The sequence below is a fragment of the Pezoporus flaviventris genome, unplaced genomic scaffold (genome assembly GCF_033815535.1).
Source record: "Pezoporus flaviventris isolate CSIRO_AGI_PZ_B2104156 unplaced genomic scaffold, CSIRO_AGI_Pfla_v1 ptg000070l, whole genome shotgun sequence".
Classification (NCBI taxonomy): domain Eukaryota; kingdom Metazoa; phylum Chordata; class Aves; order Psittaciformes; family Psittacidae; genus Pezoporus; species Pezoporus flaviventris.
This window is the reverse complement of record NW_026892618.1, coordinates 3129368-3144652: the sequence shown is the minus strand read 5'-3', so window position 1 is coordinate 3144652 and position 15285 is coordinate 3129368. Positions and strand designations below refer to the sequence as shown.

Here is a 15285-nt window from a genome sequence, read left to right as displayed (position 1 = left end):
CATACAAGTGGCTTAAGAAAGTGTCCAGGTCGAGGTGGGGAGGGTTGGATTTTAAAATGGTTATTTATTAATTTTTAAAGCAGCTGCCATTTGGTTTTGCCTCATAAGCGGCAGTGAGAAACGCTGCTAACCCTCAGGGATTCTCAGGCGCGTGTTCAAGGCGTCTCTGGCTGCAAAGGTGATTCATGAGCACATGGTAGGAGGAAACAGAAGGCAAATTAAAAATACCTCTTTTTGAGGGTGTGTTTTCACTTTGTTATTTGGGCCTCACGAGTTTGCATCATAACCTAGGCTCTAAAACCGATCGCCCCATTGCGTTTATTCTTTCTGCAGCTTGCTTTGGTTTCCAGTTGAAGGGAAAAAGGAAGCTGTCCGTCTGGCATAAGAACACAGCAATGGGTGCTGCTCCATGTTTGTAGCTGTTCCATATACATAGGTGCACTTCCTCCTGGCTTTGCCTGCCATGCTCAGGATCCTGATCTCCATTACGTTATCTGGTGTGCTGAAGTTACTTGTGTTCTGCTGAATGAGGTTCCTGTAATTCAAAATCCATGAGATATTAAAATCCTGTTAAATTTAGTGTTTGCCACTGCCATAGTTGAGCTGAGACCTCATCCGCTCTTTACTCACAGCTCGGCATCCAAACTGCTCACCCTCGGCTTTCATAGACAAGCAGCACCTGCAACAGGCTTGGCTTACAAGTGAGGCTTTGATACAATAAGCCTCACTTATTCCAGGCTTAGTCCAGCATCTATCCCATTTGTGGAAACCCAAGAACCTTTTGACTTCAACAGTAGTTGTAAACACCTTAAAAACATGCAGTAAGTTTGGTAGAGTGCAGTAGTTTGTGACTTGGCTTTTTAATGGAGGAGCAATAAGGAACCCACATTCATAAGAAGCACAGAATAGTTTGGGTTGGAAAAGACTTTAAGATCTAGTTCCAACCGCTGACATGGGCAGGGACACCCTCTACTAGACCAGATTGCTCAAGGCCCTGCCCAAACTGGCACATGGCCAACAAAATGCTAACCCCAACCATGCCATCACAGAAACACTTTGGTTGGGTTGGTTGGTATCATGGCGAGGAGGGTAGCTGTGCGGGCGAATGTCTCGTGACATATGCGTTGCTGCTGAGTGGCTGCACACGCAGCACCACCAGGGAGTTAGGCAGAAGAAACTCGTGGAGATCTCCAGCTCAGTTTCCCCTTGAAGCTGTGCTACAGCCGACACCAGACAGGTACTGACCACCGGGGTGGCAAAGGTTCATTCTCCAGCCCACGGGCACCTCCCGGCCTCAGGGGGCGCGCCAGGTTCGCCCGGCTCCACCGGAAAGCGGTCCTCGCCACGCCCCCATCCCTCTCCCGCCCACCAACGTCGCTGCGCCCCATTGGCTGCTGCGCGCCCGTCTGGCCGGCGGTGACGGAGGAGCCATGGCGGACCGGCTAACGCAGCTGCAGGACGCGGTCAACTCGGTGAGGCGGGCACGGGTCTCCTTTCTGCCCCCGTGCCTGTCTCCCTTACGGCAGGGAGCGTGGGACCGCGTCCCCTTTTGTCCTCAACGGCCTCAGCCGCTGCGTGCGTGAGGGAGAGCGATTTCTCCTCGTGGGGGTGTCACCGCGGGTTAGCGGCGGTGTGCTCCCACCTAGCGCCGGGCTGGGGGGGGAGGTGCAAAATAAACCTGAAATAGCTTTATTGTTGAAATGAGTTTATAATCTCGTCCCTGCTTGCAGCTGGCAGACCAGTTCTGTAATGCCATTGGAGTGCTCCAGCAGTGTGGCCCCCCAGCCTCTTTCAGCAACATCCAGACAGCAATAAACAAAGATCAGCCTGCTAATCCAACGGAAGGCAAGTCTGTCTGTGTCTCCTAATAACATGTGAACGTGTTCTGATCTAGTACACTGTAACACACAAAATCTGTGCTCTGTTTCATGCAGACAATTCCACTTGCATCTGGTAGGGATACTGAAATTAAGTCATGAACTGGTGTCAGCTGCATTTGCTGCATAAGGTTGTGATCGTGAAAATATAATTTCAATTGTTAAGTAAGCATTACGGTGTATTTTTTATGCTGGTTTCTTTGCAGAAATACAGTAGCTGCACCAATGTAAACAATTTTAATAAGATAGCTGCATGAAGTTGTTAGTGAGTTGTCTATTACTTCCAGTAAATCTTTTTAGAAAGAAATAGGGTTTTTTTATGAAATTATCTATGTTTAAAATTCTCTGTGCCGTAAACTTAATTATTTGTGTTTCTCCATGTATTATCTGCTTATGTAGTTAATTAAGGAATAAGTAATGTTGAATTTTCCCATTGGCATTTGTGGTTTTGCTGTTGGCAGTTCTGTTTTGGGGCTGGTTGGGTTTTTTGAGAGGCACAAGAAACACTTATTTTCATTGATCTAAGACACTCAATTAACAAGCAAGCTAAAAGTTCTCTCTCATTTGAGAATTTCAAGTTAGTATTTAAATAACCATATTATTCCAAACCTGAATCTTTTTTCTTCTTTTTTTTTTTTTTTTTAATATATCTCCTCTCCTCCTGCTGAAAATATTTTACATGTATCTTGTATCAGATGAGGTTTGTCTGTTAGGATATCAAGGAGTTGATATCCTAACAGAGTGTAGGTTTCTAGGATATGTAAATACTAGTTTTTCATTGGTCTGTATTGGTTTGCTCTCAGATACTGGATTAGTTTGGAGAGCTACCTGAAAGGCTTGTGTGCTTCCTCATTTTCCCTGCTGGTCTCCCAGGTGCTGGTACCAGTGTGGTGCCAGGGGGTAGATAGAGGCTTTGTTAAGGTATTAGAATAGTAGGTCATGACTGACTGCTCTTTTAATTTACCTTTTCCTAAAATTCTGAGTACAGTGACTTCAGTAAAACCATACAGCTATATTAGCCATGCTGATGAGGAATATCAAAAATACCAGTTATGGTCTTTAGATAATTGAAGTCTTTAATAAGGCCTTAAACTCTCTACAGTGGTGACCATGAGTGAACTTTAAGTGGATATGCTGCTTTTCTTGTTAGTTTTGGTTTGGTTGTTGTTTTTTTTTGGAAGTGTACCTTTGAGAATGTCAGTCTCTTCTATAGATTTTTGCTCTTAGAAGGTGTTTTCTCTTGCTTCCACAAATCATTCAGGAACCAAACAATATAAACTAATACCTAATAACTTAAATCATAAATTGAGAAGGGCTATTCCAGTATTTTACTGGTAGAAATGAACTTAATTCAAAATGAATGGATGCAATTCCATATGGAGAGGCTTTGTTTCTGGTTTATGGTGCCTCTTATTAAAAGTCCATGCAGTTCTTTCAATGATGTAGGAGCTAAATTAAGGTCTGTTATAAACTTCCAATACTTCTCCATTTCTCAGGGGCAAATTCACTTTTTCTGTGGCTGAATAGGGATTCTTTTTTCTTTAAACTGTAAAACCCCAAATTCTTTCACCACTGACCTGTAGCTTAGCATGATTTAAATAACCCATCTTATTTGAATCACTATCTTTGTATCTGTATTTAGTCTACTGGCAAACTTCAAGACAAGGGCTGAAAAGTTAGTCTTTAGATACTTCTCAATACTTTAGTGACTAAGATGCTTAATGCTGCTATCAGTAATTTCTTAACTGGCTAACCATGATGGAGTTCTGGCTATTTTCTCATTTATACAGAGCCCTGCCCTTTGTATAACCAGTTACCTTGTTTAATCTAGGATTGGAATCGATCTACCTTCTAGTATTCACAGTATCACAGTATGCTAGAGGTTGGAAGGGACCTCAAAAGATCATCTAGTCCAATCCCCCTGCTGGAGCAGGAACACCTAGATAATGTTACACAGGAATGTGTCCAGGCGGGTTTTGAATGTCTCCAGGGAAGGAGACTCCACAACCTCCCTGGGCAGCCTGTTCCAGTGTTCCGTCACCCTCACTGAGAAGAAGTTTCTTCTCAAGTTTAAGTGGAACCTCTTGTGTTCCAGTTTGTACCCATTACCCCTTGTCCTGTCATTGTTTGCCACTGAGTAGAGCCTGGCTCCATCCTTGTGACACTCCCCCTTTATATATTTATATACACTAATAAGGTCACCCCTTAGTCTCCTCTTCTCCAAACTATAGAGACCCAGGTCCCTCAGTCTTTCCTCATAAGGGAGATGCTCCACTCCCTTAATCATCTTCGTTGCCCTGCGCTGGACTCTCTCCAGTAGGTCTCTGTCCTTCTTGAACTGAGGGGCCCAGAACTGGACACAATATTCCAGATGGGGTCTCACCAGGGCAGAGTAGAGGGGAAGGAGGACCTCTCTCGACCTACTAACCACCCCCCTTCTAATAGACCCCAGGATGCCATTGGCCTTCTTGGCCACAAGGGCACAGTGTTGGCTCATGGTCATCCTGTCATCCACTAGGACCCCCAGGTCCCTCTCCCCTACACTGCTCTCTAACAGGTCGTTTCCCAACCTATACTGGAACCTGGGGTTGTTCCTGCCCAGATGCAGGACTCTACACTTTCCCTTGTTATATTTCATCAAGCTATTCCCTGCCCAACTCTCCAGCCTGTCCAGGTCTCGCTGGATGGCAACACAGCCTTCTGGCGTGTCAGCCACTCCTCCCAGCTTAGTGTCATCAGCAAACTTGCTGATAGTACACTCAATTCCCTCATCTAAATCATTGATGAATATATTAAATAATACCGGTCCCAGTACTGACCCTTGAGGCACTCCACTAGTTACAGGCCTCCAACTAGACTCAGCCCCATAGACTACAACTCTCTGGCTTCTCTCCTTCAGCCAGTTCGCAGTCCACCTCACTACCTGATCATCCAGTCCACACTTCCTCAATTTAGCCGTGAGGATGCTGTGGGAGACTGTGTCAAATGCTTTGCTGAAGTCAAGGTAGACCACATCCACCGCTCTGCCATCGTCCATCCACCATGTTATTTCCTCATAAAAGGCTAAGAGATTGGTCGAACATGAGTTTGAGTTCTTGTCAGTTGCAATATTATTGTTCATGTAGGGGAATTTTTAACACCTGCATCCTTCAGGTTTCCAGAACTCTCTGTGCTGTGTGCACAGAGCTGTGCTGATTTCTGATCCTGTACTAAGTAGGCTGCCTTGTCTTTTCTTAAAGAGTACGCCCAGCTGTTTGCAGCATTGATTGCACGAACTGCAAAAGATATTGATGTTCTAATAGATTCCCTGCCGAGTGAAGAATCAACAGCAGCTTTGCAGGTAAGAGTGGTCTTTATTAAAATATCAGAATGTAATTGAAGACAAGCTTCTTCCTGCTTTAAAACACCTTTTTTTATTCTCCAGGCCATGTAATCTTGAACAATGAGTTTGTTACAAGCCTGAATTTTTCATAGGAGTAGCCTGCGAGTACCATATAGGCTTAGTGGAAATACTAAACTTGCATCTAGTTCTAAAAATTATACACAGTGAGAATATTTAAAACTTAGGGTTTTGTTAGAATGTGGTTTTGATTTCTATTTAGAAGCACTTTTATCATAACACCGCAATACTGGAAACTGCTAGCCCTTTTTTTCCCAGCTATTAAAATATTAATACAGCAGATGCAACAGGATTGATGCATTGTGATGGTGTTGTTTTTGTTTGGTTTTGTGGTTTTTTTTTTTTATTTTTTGTTGTTTTGGGTTTTGTTATGTTTCCCTTGGATAATCTTTCACGTCCTCTTACTCACTAGAAGCATTTTATTTTGCAGCTTCAGAATCAACACTTTACTGAAGTTCGTTCTTCTACAGCATTTCTGGTTGTTTGCAGGATAACATTTAAGTTTTCCAGCTCTGTCATAAAACAGTACTTTCAATTCTCAGTCGTAGGGTGTCCTTCTTTGGACCAGCTAAACTTGGTGCTCTTGTTTCTTGCTCCTTCTGTTTTTAGACTACAGGTACTCTAGGAGGAGTTTGGGAAGAGAAAACAGCTGATGGCAGGCAGCTGTTAGCAGGTGCAGCCAGTATCAAAACCTCCATTTCCTGCCTTACAGGAGCTGAACTGCTGAAAACAGCTTGGGAATCCTTTCACAATACTCAGCTGTTTCTGACTTGCAAAAAATTCCTTGAACCCGAAGTTCAAAGAATGCAGCTGTGTTGGTTTTGGGGTTTGGGATTTTTTCTTTCTACAGATCTTGCCTATTAAACAGCATTTTTCTTTTCCTTTATGTGTAAGTGCTAGCTAGATTTGCACCAAGTATTTTCTTTTTAAATGCAGAGTGATGTTTCTTGGAGGATCTTGGAACTGCTTTAAGATCACCTGAAGATTTTTCACCCAATTTGATAAACCTGTTCAAAGTCATTTTATGAAGACTAATATTAGAGGTGCCTGCTGGGCCAAATACAAATGACTTGACAGTGACATCACATTTGGTTTTAAACAGGGGAGGTTAAATTTGGAAGTGTTGCAATTGCTGAACATGCTAATTGGGCCTGTTAACACCAGCATAATTCTGTGTAACTGCATATTTGGTAGCTGAAGACAGCTGTCCTGCTGCAGACAAATTACAGGCTTCTTCCATGATAGAGCAGGGTCTGATCATAGTGACAGCTGATGCAGGGAAGGTGGGGTGCTCCAGAAGGAGGAGTTGGTTGTCCCGTAGGAACATGCTTGCCTTAGAGCTGATACTCAGTTTCTTGCTCTGTTAATGCAGAATCTCGCTTCACCAGAATTTCTGATCTTTTTTCCATCTCTTACTGATTCTAGTTTTGATTTTTATTTTCTGTTTAATTTGGTGCAATATTAAAGATAAATATTCTTATGTTCTTAAAAAAAACCCTATTTTGAAGGTGCTTGAAACACTAAAATATGTATAGGCTTTGTTGAGAAGTAGTAAACATACTTGGCTAATACAGTGTACTTAGGCCAACCTGTTTTTAATACTAAGGTTGTCTTGGTGCATGTTTCATATCTGAGGCTTGTTTTAAATGGTAAAAGGGGCTGCTACACTAATGCACAGTACAATTTACCTGTCCCTTTTGGGTTCCCTTGTGATAAGTTGGCAATATATACCCTGCTCAAATCCTTGCCTGCACCCAACTATTTAACAACCAAGACTGATGGAACTGAGCTGGCTTCTCAATTTCAAACTTTTCCCTTTTGCCATCTTTCTTCTGTGATCCTTTCTCCAAGGGCTATCAAGTCCTTCATGTGTATATTAACTGTCACTAAGAACATCAGTGTTGCAGAACAGCAGGTGAATATGTAGATAGAATTTGTCAGTTGCCTTAAACATGACTTCTTAAGGACCTGTATAGCTGCTTTGAAAAAAATACCAGTTTGAAACTATTTTGTTTTGTCTCTTCTGTTATGCAGCTAGAACAAGTTTTAGTAGTTTTAAATTTGGTAAATATTTTCAAGTATTAGAATACTTGAAGTTAAAATGTTGTTTCACTAAATTTTGCCTAACGGAAAAGCAGTTTGGTTCTGAAATAAAATATTGGAAAAAAAAAAAAAAGAGGTTAAATAATACAGTTTCACCTGAAATATGCTATTTAACAGAAAGGTTTAAGTAAGTTACAGAATGACCAAACAGTTTGGTTTGGAAGCCACCTTAAAGATCCTCTATTCCTAAACCCTCTGCTGTGGGCAGGGAGGCTGGAACTGTGTTATGCTTACATCTTGCTGAGCATCTTTCAGTTAAGGGAGTGAGGATGGGGATAAATTCTCACTTCTTGTCCAGAAAAGCTGCACTGAGCCTTGAGTTGCAGTGTGAAAGAAGCTAGCATATCTGTTTGGTGGGGGGGTCGTGTTTAGTCCATGTGGATGTGTACTGTTTTAGGCTGCAGCTTGTAACAAATTGCTAGTATGTAGTTCAGGGGCTGAAAGAGAGTCTTCCTTCTTTCTAGGGAGCACAGGCTGTTCCATCACCATCCTTTAGTAGCAAAGCCAATTTTGTATTCTACTTGAAGATCCTCACTTTTCTCCCTTTTATTTTAAAGGCCGCTAGCCTGCATCGATTGGAAGAAGAAAACCACGAGGCAGCTGCCCGTCTGGAAGAGGTAGTTTACCGTGGGGATGTGCTGCTGGAAAAGATCCAGAGTGCCCTGGCAGACATCGCCCAGTCGCAGCTGAAGACGAGGAGCGGTTCCCACAGCCAGCCCCTTCCCGACTCGTAGCGCCAGAGGGCAGCGCGCCCCGCGGAAAAGTCGCGTCAAAAACCACTGCTCACTGCTCTGTGACACCCAGCCCAACCCTGCGGGACGCTCGGGTGCTCTTCGCTGCAGTAGCAGCGGCTTTTTTCACAGCTCAAACTGCAGATTTTGTGTGAGAAATGCTCCTGCTGTACAAGTGGTGGTTCTGTTCTAGAATTATGTGTACTGATGTATATTTCCTTGATTTCAAATATTAATTTCTTAGCTTTCTTTTCTGTTCATAAATATGTCTGACTTCAGTCCAATTTGTTGCCTTGATTACACAGGCCTTGGTGCCTAAAGGGAGTTCAAAAGGAAAATATATTAAGAGTATTTGTGTAACTTGCACCTACTTTCAAGCTTTTATGTTCTTGGTGTATTTTTTGTAAGGCTCGGACAAACACACTTGAATTAGCAGCGTTCCATGGAGACAGTGCTAGACAAGGATGTGAATACAGTGGTGGCCCTCTTTTATAATTAACAGAAATGGGAATTAAACATTTGTATCACTACTTGGCTAGTTTACCACGCTTTACAAAGCAAGTAAAGGGCTAAGTAAACTGATGTTTGCAGCACAGTGTTCTTGCCCTTGGCATCTCATTTAGAAAAATCTGCAAATATCTGATATTAGCATTTATTATTGTTTGTAATTCAAAATGGGTCTTTGACTCCATTACTGCCACTTCTGCTGACATGCTTACTCTTACTTGCGTCATTTCTTTGCTTCCGCTGATATTCTGCATTCTCGTGGCAAGTGGTGAACGCCTCTGAAGCAGACAGCAATGAAGAAGCATTGGACGACTGGGAAGAAATTAGCAATGAGAAAACTGAAAATAACTTATTATGTAATGTTGCTTTTCAGTGTAAGCGGTGGCTGCCACATGAATGCTGTGATCAGAAGCAGCAAGAGGCCTGTCATCCCCAATGTGGGGTTTATCTTCATGCACTGAATCATTGAATGCTCTTCATCTTAGCAGTATAGAAATACCAGCAACTCTTTTTATACTGGGGGAGGGATGGGAGAAACAGCCACCAGGTAATGTAGGGTTGTGTGTGTGAACTTGGAGTTGACCTGTGAGTAGTTTTCTGTAATTCTGAGTTAGCAGCCTTGCATTGCTGTAGGATGCTATTTATTGCCACAAAATAGCTGTTGATTTCCTGATCAAAACTACCTACTGCTGTATATTGGATATACTGTCATTAACTTGAAAGTTACATGTGTTGCTATTGCCTACGGACAGATAAGAGCAATTCAAGTATGTTTTTAGCATGTTGATTCTTACAGAACTAGATGCAGCTGCGCACTTGTGAAGGGGGGGGGTGTAACATAGCACAGGATACATCATATATGCAGCCCAGTTTGAGGATTTAAAAATACAAAGCTGTTCCTGCCTGTAACAAATACAAAAACTGCAGTATTTAATTGGACCGATACTTAATTAAATATTTAATATTATTCTGTCAAATTTGCATATCTATAGTCATAAATTTAGTCTGCTCTTGTGAGGCTTTTGTACTCTCCAGATTCTACAAGAGGAAAAACAGTTAGGGAAGTGAACAGGCTATAGCAGAGCCCCAGTTCTGTAAGAGAGTCTTATGGAGAGTAATGGCAGTGGTGAATAACTAAGCCATGTAAATATGCCCATGTCATAGGGAGTATCGAAGGGGCAGATTTTCATTTGAAGTCAGGCCTGGGGCTTGGTTTTGGTTTTGGTGTTTTTTTAACTGGAAAAACTGCATCTAGTGCATCTCAAGATGGGAGTGAGGCAGATTTTGTTGTTGCTTGCTTTTTAAAATAGCAAACTTAGAAAACTTAGAAATGTTTGGGCTTTGCTTGTGGATTTTTATGTGTTTTAAATTTGAGATGTTTTGAGATATTTACACTTATGGAAAAGGGGGTAGGTCTTCTCAGTAAATTCCCTGGCATAGCTCAACATGTGCATCACCTCAAACCTGCTAACTTGGAAACTTTTGCTGTGCGAGATGATGTACATCTTCAGAAACAATACAGTTCTTTAAATTTCATATTTTTCTAGTTTTGCTACTTGAAAACTGCTGTATTTCTGCAGCCTGCTGTTGCCTAACTCTGAAAGCTTTTTCTTTCAGTTGCTGTTTGAACATGCTACCTCACTTTAAATGTGTATCTGTATCAGTTAATCGCATTTGGAAGTAAACCTTAACCAGAGGTGTAAGTACCTTTGGGTTTTCAGTACTTCTGTCTAGTTTAGTGAACGTTGCTGAGTTAAGAGCTGCAGTTTGTGATACAGTTAAAAGCAAGTAATAAAGAGAGCCAGAATTGCTCTTTTTTTTCCTTGAGAAATACTGTTTTGAGGAGTGAGTAGTACTGCGAGATGCACAACCCCACTAGCTCTTGTGTGTTGTGTTGCTGTCCTAGCTGTTGTAAATCTTTACTTGCTCTTTCACAGTCTGTAAGTTCAGCTGTAAGTCTGCATGTCAGTCAGTAAGGTTGTGTGTCTTTTGCTGGGCTCTGACATGAAGAAGAGGAAAATCCATCAATTTGCTACAGCTGTCTTAGCCCCAGTCTAAAGCTTTGTCTACTTAGGGATTCCTTTCCTCTATGTCATAGATGTGCTGATCTGTCCAGCCCTGCTGTTGGGCTTTAAACATCTCTGTTTTAAAACCTGTGTGTGTAATGGTAGTGATCTCCTGGGGGGGGCGGTATTCATGCAGGAGTTGTAGGGCATGCAGGATTGCTCTGTCCATACCATTTAGTGTCCCAACTTTTAGTACAAACAAAAAAAGGGAGGCAAAGGAGGGAGGGATATCCTTCCATGGGGAGTCTTGACTGCCTCCAAACTTCTAGCACTGAAGAGAGGGAGGGTGAGGGAGAAAAAGCCCTATGTAACAGTTACTATCAAATGTATCATGTTACATGCCAGAAATCTGTAAAAGGAAACTTTGGTTGAGACAAGAGAATAAATGGAGGTAAAGCATCATGGGAAGAAAACAAAAGTATTGAGCAAGATACAAAACGGTTCAGCATATTGCGTTGGACAAGGAGCACTGCCCAGGGAACAAATCATGCTTTGGAGAAGGATAGCGCAGAGCATAATGGAAAAATCCATTGAAAAACAATCTCGACCACTTCAAATGAGCAAAAGCATCTCATGCTGAGAATCCATACAGCCCACTGGCAAAGATGTTGGAATCAATTTAGTAAATACAAGTGGGTGATCAAAGCCTAGTATTTTTTACTGTAAACAGCCATGCTTAGAGCAAAGGAACACCTTGTGGCAGCTGTTTTCATTTTCAGATACAAGAATGTGGAGGAATTCATACACTTGTTTTTAAAGATACTGGGAAAAGGGCATTAACAACATTTTGTCTTCCTGTCTTTGTGAAGTTAATCCTGGCTTACTACTGCAGGTCATCACTGGAGAGCTGGGAGCTTCTGGTGTGCGTGGCATGGGGAGGGGTCCTGGCCATCCAGGCAGAATCAATATAAAAAGTTTGTGGAAGTTTGCAGAAAAACAGGCCAGAGACTGCCTGGCTGGAGAGCAGCTCTGCTCAAGTGGACCTAGGGGTCTTGGCAGGCAGCAAGCTGAATGGGAGCCAGCAGCTGGCCCTGGCAATAAGAAAGGCAGACAGCATCCGGGGCTGTGTTAGCAGGAGTAGATTGAGGAAAGTGATTACTTCATGTGTTAGACTGCATTTGGAACACTGTACAGTTTGGGCCCCGCAGCATCAGAAAGATGTTGATAAACTACAAGTTCTTCATGAGGAGAGGCTGAGGGGGCTAGGTTGGGAGAAGAGATGGCTTTGGGGACACCTAACAGAAGCCATACCTGTGTGGCAGTTATGGGAAAGACAGTGGTGCATGGCAGAAGAGCGATGCAGAGTGGGCATAAATTGAAACAACAGAGGTTCAGACTGGTCATGAGGAAAAGCTTTTTCAACATTAGGACAATGAAGTTTTGGGACCCTGGTCCCCAGAGAAGCTGGAAATTGTGGGAGGTTTTTCAAGACTTGGCTGGACAAAGCTCTGAACAACCTCATCTGACCCCACAGCTGACCTACCTTGGAGCGGGAGATTGACCTAGACACCTCCAGAGTTCCCTTCCCACCTGAATGATCCTATGGATACTAGACACATTAACAGTTTCAGAAAGAACCAAGAAAGTATTAAGGAATGTTTCTGTCCCTTTTCTAGAAAGGCAGATCTGCAGGACAGAAAATGTGAGGTATCTGGTATCAGCCTCATTCTTATTGATGAGATATTGTGATGTGGGTCTCTGCAGTGGGAGGCCGTTGAGTTGACTTTGTGTGCGGTGTGAAATTCCATGCTGTACTGACCCAAGTTTCCAACAGGTGCCCTTGGAGAGCGTGATATGCAAAATCCACATCCTACACTCAGAGAAAATTGATCTGTCAGATGATGCTGACTCACTATTAGACAAAGGCAAACTCCTCTATAGAAAGAACTTGTATTTGTGTTTTATATAGCTGGTTAGGCAGTCTTACATAAGGAATAATAAAAGCCCTATTTTCAGGCACCAAACCTGAGACTAGAGCAAAAGTTTTATTCTAGCCTTTTCTGTCAACTCTATGGCAGAAAGTTTGAATTACTTTTATTGACTTAGGAACAAATTGGTCATTGACTGACAGGACCTTTTTACCCCTAATCCCTAGGACTATATTCTATCAACAAAGGACACAGAAAACAATGTTTTACATGCTTCAAATATGTCATAGAATCACAAAATGGTTTGGGTTGGAAGGGACCTCAAATCTCATCCAGTTCCAACACCCCTGACATGGGCAGAGGCACCTTGCACTAGACCAGGTTGCTCAAAGCTCAATCTAGGCCTGGCCTTGAGCACTGCTGGGGATAGGGCAGGCACTCTGTTGTATGTGCTTGCGATGAGCAGTACCCACAGTGGAAGTGATCTTCAGGAAGTTTTTGTCTGTTTTAAGGTACATACTTTGTAGAAGCATAGCTTCACAATTTCTACATGCTGTTTGTGTACGCTTACATGTGGGTTTTATGTTTATTTTTGTTTCTTGGAAAGCCTTGTAGGAAGCCTTCCCTCTTCATGGTAGCTAAACAAGCAGACCTGATATTTTATATCCTTGCTGCTGCTGTCAAACAGCATAGCCAAGTAGCCAGGCACATCAGCTCCTGTTCTGAGCACAAAAGGGCCATATCTATTTTAGATTACCACCATTATCTAGTTTAGATTACCACCATGCTTCTTCTGATTTTCTGTTTATAGCTAACACTCAAGTAGCAGAGCACAACAGTACAAACAACTCTTTCCCTGACTATTTTAACTTGATATTTACTTGATATCAGGGTCCTGGATTTAGCTTCTTTTGCCTTACACACTTCACTGAAGGACTAAATGAATTAATTTTGTGACATGCAAATTTGTAGCTGAGTAGGGACTGTGCAATTTAGTTGCAAAACATCCTTTCTCCACCCTGCCCACTTTAAGAGAAGATTGAAATCAAAGCCCTCTTTCAGGAGACAACGTGCTTCATTCTATGGGTGTGTGGGAAAGCAATTGACTACACAATAACTTTGCACAAGTGCTAGAGAAAAATCATAATCGTTTTCCCAAGTCATGATCCAAGGGAGAGAAGCCACATTCATAAAGAGGACAACATCTTTGAAGCAAAGAGCTCCAAAGAAGAGGGCTCTTGCACAGAGATTGTGGAAGTGGGGCTTCCACAGGTCCCTCTCTGGTGTCCTCTACAGGTGTCTGCAGAATGAGGAACAGAAAGAAGCAACAGTCTGCTTGATGCCTTCAGTTGGGACAAACAGGGGAAGGCAAATTTTATCTCATTGCTGAAGAAGAGGGATGTTAAAAGAAAAATTTCAGGATACAACTGTACACAACTGAATAATGTACGCCTTTCTGGAAGAAAAAGTCAGGATCCATTCTCTCTGCTTCCTTTCCAGAGGTATCAGAAAACGGGTGGGTTCTGGTGACAGCCAGCTGCCATTTTGTTTTGGATACTCACATTATCAAACACTCAACATAAGCAAGTATTAATTTTGATAAGTGGACAGTTTTCAGATTCTGCAGTTAAATAAATCTCTCTGTATGTGACAGCGAGCACTCCATGTGCTTAATGAACCTGGGATTGAAAGGAGAGCTTTGGCAAAGGAGGTTTTCACTTGGTGGTGTTTTAGAAATTGCAATAAGCTGCTGTCAGGAAGCTTTCTCTTGTGCAGCAGTGCAATGAGGGTGCAGAAATTTATCACAGTTCTACTGTGATAAAATGCCACCAGCATCACCCAGCTCTTTTCAACTGGCATCTGAGGCAAAGGAGGCAGACCCTTTATTTCAGCGGGACTAGGTTAGTGTGTATATAGTTAAGGAAGCACCCTGCCTATCCTAGGTGCCATGAAGCAGGACATGTGCCTTCCTGAACATTTTCTGTGTGTTTTACAAAGAAAGAGGCACACAGTGTAAAACAATGGAAGGGAAACACTGCAGTGGAGAAGAAAAAACATTTTAGGTGACTTCAAGGGCAGTGAGTGAGTATATAATTTCCACCTAGCATCAGACCTCCTGATATGGTACCTCCTCCTCTCACGCGGCTCCTGCCACATGGCTTGCCCTATAGCATCACAGTCAGGGCTGGGGCAGCAGTGTGGACATGCCTTCAGCATCATGAATGCAAAAGCTGAGTCGCACCTACACTGGATTCCTAAAGGATGTACAATATGGTCCTCCTTTCCCAAAAGTCACTGAATTTGAACGTAAAATTATACAACTGTTTAAAATTACACATTTCTAATTTGCACTATGGGAGCCAGCTATGAAAAGATGCCTACAGATGATCTGTTTCCAGCTTGCTTTAGCCATCCAAGAGTTCAAAACACTCTGCTTTAGTAGTCACTGTTAACAAAGACGAGCTGAAGCTCTTACGTACTACAGAAGTGCTGAGACTTTCAGTGTGTGAGACAGATGTACCAGGAGGGCAGAGTGGGATCTGCTCTTGCTTATGCTGACCAACGACTAGGGGAATCCTTCACATGAATGCAGTAAGCTATGGAGGAAGCTCCTGGTGAGCTTAGAGGGAGTGAAATCCTCCAATGAGACAGAATGAACAGCTCTGACTTGTTTTGGTGTGCTCAAGCGTGCAAAGTGTAATTGTACTCATTGCATTAGTTTGCTTCCCTACC

At 42.6% G+C, this 15285-nt stretch overlaps 1 protein-coding gene across 1 annotated transcript; it reads left to right on the top strand.

Annotated features, from left to right (window-relative positions):
* The first annotated feature begins 1334 nt into the window (after positions 1-1334).
* MED21 (mediator complex subunit 21) lies at positions 1335-10324 on the top strand. Its single transcript, XM_061472134.1, has 4 exons — positions 1335-1472; positions 1731-1845; positions 5117-5217; positions 7938-10324. Exons 1-4 carry the CDS (start codon positions 1431-1433, stop codon positions 8112-8114), a joined length of 435 nt encoding a protein of 144 aa, XP_061328118.1. The 5' UTR covers positions 1335-1430; the 3' UTR covers positions 8115-10324.
* The last annotated feature ends 4961 nt before the right edge of the window (positions 10325-15285 follow it).

Coding starts and splice junctions, on each gene's coding strand:
- MED21 (XM_061472134.1), top strand. CDS start 1,431: ATGGCGGACCGGCTAACGCAGCTGCAGGACGCGGTCAACTCG. Junction 1,473..1,730: donor TGCAGGACGCGGTCAACTCG/GTGAGGCGGGCA, acceptor CCCTGCTTGCAG/CTGGCAGACCAGTTCTGTAA. Junction 1,846..5,116: donor GCCTGCTAATCCAACGGAAG/GCAAGTCTGTCT, acceptor CTTTTCTTAAAG/AGTACGCCCAGCTGTTTGCA.